At 36.7% G+C, this 4,687-nt stretch overlaps 1 protein-coding gene across 1 annotated transcript; it reads right to left on the bottom strand.

The window, feature by feature from the left end:
• Positions 1-1,245: 1,245 nt before the first annotated feature.
• irgq2 (immunity-related GTPase family, q2) lies at positions 1,246-4,687 on the bottom strand. Its single transcript, XM_056474192.1, has 2 exons — positions 4,462-4,687; positions 1,246-2,451 (listed from the first exon to the last, which is right to left on the bottom strand). Exon 2 carries the CDS (start codon positions 2,424-2,426, stop codon positions 1,287-1,289), a length of 1,140 nt encoding a protein of 379 aa, XP_056330167.1. The 5' UTR covers positions 2,427-2,451; positions 4,462-4,687; the 3' UTR covers positions 1,246-1,286.

The following is a 4,687-nucleotide window of genomic DNA, read 5'->3' as shown; positions in this document are numbered from 1 at the left end:
GGTGAGAGAACTCAGAAACTCGTCAGAATGAAGATGTCTGCTTGTTTGTGCCAGTTTTTCAGATAAAATTGTTTATAACACCTTGAATGGTAGCGGTTTCAGCGAGGAGGCTGCACAGCCATGGGCTAGGCCTGGAGTTCCACCGGCTCAGGTGCTGATGAGACTGCTGTCTCTACCCCGTGTGGGGAAGCAAATATTTGTCTCATTAGTTTTAGGCCTTCTGGCAAATGTCTAAATTAAATTTTAGCTGTTTTAAAGACAGTTTACTCATATTGTTTTAAACAATAGCTATCTGACTTGTAGTTTTTAGTGTGCGGAAAATCCGTCAGCAAAACTAAAGCCAATAGAATTCTTTAACCACCATGCAAGTACAATCTCAGAAATAAAGGTACAAGAGCTGTCACTGGGGTGGTACCTTTTCGAAAGGCACATATTTGTACTTAAAGGGTATATATTGGTACCTCAAAGCTACATATTAGTACCAAAACATTTCAAGAGGTACACTCTTGTACTTATTAGGTACTAATGTGTACTCTTGAGGTATTAAAAAGGACCCTTTAGGTACAAATATGTACTTTTCAAAAAGGTACCACCCCAGTGACAGCTCTTGTACCTTTATTTCTGAGAGTGTACATACACACTTTAAAACACACAAACGCACACCTTTATTTATTCTCATTCTTTCTTGTTTTGTCAATATATAGTAGTGTATACTGTTTAATAATCAATTAAAATTATGTAAAAAATAAATAAATAAATAGTAAAGCGGCAATAATACACACCCTCTCATGGTAGGTTCGCACAATGCATACAGTCATATGGCTGCAGGCACCACTGATACATTACATAGTTTCAAACTACACAAATGTCAATAAAAGTCACTTTGTTAAACTTTAGAGTTGAATTTTCAACATCAGAAGTCGACAGGGCAGAGGTCAACATCCCATAATGCAATTCACAACCATAAATAATGAAGAAAAATTATGAATCACAAAATTAAGGAAAGGTTAATTAACAGATATTTTTACAGTGCACAATCTATAATGAATTAAAAATATCTGATCTTACAGCTGGTCTGTCTTTAATGCTTTATACATACAAACAAATTTGTTAAATATAGTTCATCTACTAGAAAAAATACTACTAATAACAATTTAATAATGAAAAAATAAACACTTTTACTCTACTAATAACATTTTGCTTAGATATCCAGTCCATTTAAGGGAATATAAATATAAATCCAAGTGGATTATAAGCAGCATGATGTAATTGTGAGCATTCTCAATCTACTGTCGCTCTCCAGTCACCATAGCAACCACCTTCTCAGCATCAGCACCCATATCATCAATTGCATTATTGAGCGCCTGCAGCATAACCGTGAAGGATCGGCTGACGGATCTGGCTTGTCTTGGGATGGCCAACTCCACGAGTCTGGTGGTTGCAGTGCTGGTGTCTTTCTCAGCCTCCGCCAGCCGTCTTTTAACCTCACTCTTGCTGACCTCAACAGAGAGAGCGCATGTGCGCAGGGCCTTCAGCTTGGCTGGATCTAGACCCCGCTGTCTTGCCAGTCGCTGTAAAGATTCGTCATCCAAACAAAGCGAGATTTGAGCTTTAACCAAAATCCGGACGCCCACTGTAGCGTCCACCATTGAGGCAACCAGTGGTACTGGAATAGCAGAAACACCCCCAGATAATGAAGCAGCGGCCCACACCAATGCCTTAAAGGCGTCTTTCTTTTGAGTGACCAATGAGCTGGAAAACGTAGGAAGCGCCAGAAGAAGAGCGTGGGCTCGAATCTCTGGAAGATCTCCTCTCATTACCTCTAAAAATGTGAGAAAGTCCAGTTTCTCCAGGGCAGACGGTTGCACTAGAAACACCTTTGGCAGAGGAACACCTTCTGCTTTGAGGACGTCTAAACTTGCTGCCTTTTTTGCCTCCAGCGATTTCTCAGTGTCCTTTGCAGATGCTAATAAGACAAAGTAAACCGTCTCTTTCTGAAGCGATCTAACATCCTTCCATATCGCAACACTGTTGGTGCTAGGTCTGTCGGTGGATGTGAGAATAATAGCATTGTAACGTGTAGCTTTAAAACGCTCAATGTAATCCTCTGCTTTAAAATTAGCATCGCTAGAGATGGGTGGAAGATCCCAGAGGCGGAAGTCTGGGTGTTTGGGATTGGGGAATACGGCTAGTTCTTCTGGAGCGACAGATGGTGGATTTTGGGCTGCACCTTCATCTTCTTGGCTGAGGCCTCGGAGAGAGTTGATGAAAGTGGCTTTTTCTGCATTTCTTTCCCCAGCAATGGCGATGTTGATTCTGCTGATTAGCATGTCCTCCAGTGCATCTCGAATATCTGAGATGTTGTTCTTCTCGATGGACTCTTTCAATGTTTCCAGTAGGTTGAGACCCTTTAACACGTCAGCCATGTTGGTGGAGTTGATGAGAATGAATCTATAAATACAGAAGATATCATATAGTGCTAAGCAGTTTGTGTGTATTTTGTAAATCAAATGTTTGGGGGCAGTAAGAATTGTTTTATTCTTTTTTTTTTTTAAGAAGTCAATTTTTTTATTTAGCAAATTTTAGTAAAATCTTAGCAAATTTCATATATAGAAAATTCATTAAAAATGATAATCAAATCAATAAAAAATTGTATCACCATTTTCACAAAAATGTTTAAAGGTGCAGTATGTAAGTTTGACACCCAGTGGTTGAACTAGGTATTGCACTTCTGGATTAAAACAGACAGAAGCACAGGTTGCCAGATTGATGACACAAACAGCATTGTGCCTGACTGTCAAGCCTAAAGGCTGATTTAAGGCTGATTTAAATCATGTTCTAAATAAAAGCAATGGCATGTGATAGAAGGAATATTCTCTATATTAAAGGGAGTTTTTGTTCAAACCAACACCTTACATTTATAGTTTAGAAATGGTTTCTATTTCTTGCAGCTGAACAACAGCATAAACTGTGATCACCTCAGGTACACCTCATGTGCTTTATTCAGTGTTAAATGCTAGTAATGCGAGCGTAAATGCCATTTTACATGACATTCATTGCCATACTACTAAAAGCAGCAGCAGATAGTTCTCAGATGTTGAAAATAAAATAAACCATTTGAAATGGAACTTTGTTAAAGAGGTTTAATATGCATTAATTAGATTATAAACCTTACCATTTCATTGAAGTGCAGTGAGTGCACTATTCTGTGATTCTAAATGGCTGTATTTAAATTTATGTTGTTGTTCGTCTGGTGCAAACAGCCAAATTGCTTATCACTAATCGGGTCACGTAGTGTGTTGTTAGGACAAGGGGTTACAATGTAACCTGCTCACCTAATGTTTATGTTCGTAATATTTTTATTATTTGCTAAGTAATAACCACCTCATGTGGAATTCTGAATCTGCATCTCATTTCGGAGGCTGCTTCTGTCCACCAGAGGTCACATTTTAGTCACGAACACATGCTTTGAGAGCCGTCCTGGCTGAATGAATGAGAATATGGAGAATTGTTTTATTCTTTTTTAAAGAAGTCCTTTTTATTTTGAACAAGCATTCATTAAATTCATCAAAAGTGATTACCAAAAATTTATTTAACTTGCATACATTTTTGATAAATTGTATCATCGTTTCCTCGAGATTATGAATGAATAAAAGGTTTAATCTCCAAACTAGTATGAAGGATGTGACACTGAAGTCTGGAGTAATTTAGCTTGAGAATTTAGCTTTGCCATCACATAAATAAGTTATAGCATTTAAAATATGTTCTAATAGCAAACAGATATTTTAAACTGTAGAAATATTTCAGAATATATTAATATTTTTACTGAATATTCAGATCCCCTGGAAGTTAAAAATATTCAGTATTGCAACTTTTAGCATATATTCAATAAAGTACAGTGTATTTGTATTATTGATTTTCTTTGATATATATATATATATATATATATATATATATACATACATACATACATACATATACACACACACACACACACGCACACACACATACTTTTTATCTTCTTTTAAAATATAAATGATCTTTAGAATTAGAACAGAGTTTTACAATTTTATTTAACATTTTACTGCAGTCATGCAACCAACAGTAGCAAATACCTCTATTTTCAATAACTTTAATGTATTTACACAAAAAGAATTTGTGAGTTTTGCAACTCAGTTAGTACTGCATTGTCCATCATGTTTTACAATCGTTACATACACTGCATTAAACAGACAAACATTTGTGCACAGCATGAACTCATCTTAAATTTCAAAACCAAGACACCAAGCATATTAGCAAAGCAACGCAAATCAGCTGAAGGAAAAAAAGTAATTAACAAGTTACTTTCCATAAATAAGATACAATGTCCTACAATTAGTTAATTTAATTAGGAGTAGCGCAGCAATAAGAACAAAAGGACAGCTTTGAAGTGGATTGTGGTTCATTCGTCTGAACACATACCTGTTTTTAGATCATACAGAGTGACACCAGTGTGGTGGACCACAGAAAAACAGCTGAAGCACAAAACCACACTAAGACAAACAACACACTGACACTTTCACTGTGAGCTATATAAGGATTCTCTGAAGTGTGTGGAACATTCTAATCCTGTTATCTAAGGCCTAATCCTGCACACACATACACACACGTCATCAGTAGAGCAGCGAGCAGGTGAACTGATTCACAC

Source organism: Danio aesculapii, chromosome 15 (genome assembly GCF_903798145.1).
Source record: "Danio aesculapii chromosome 15, fDanAes4.1, whole genome shotgun sequence".
In the NCBI taxonomy this organism is placed as follows: domain Eukaryota; kingdom Metazoa; phylum Chordata; class Actinopteri; order Cypriniformes; family Danionidae; genus Danio; species Danio aesculapii.
Note: the sequence above shows the minus strand (reverse complement) of the source record. Positions and strands in the feature narration are given on the sequence as shown.

What these genes read in the sequence shown, in the direction of transcription:
- irgq2 (XM_056474192.1), bottom strand. Translation starts at nt 2,426, where the DNA reads ATGGCTGACGTGTTAAAGGGTCTCAACCTACTGGAAACATTGAAAGAG.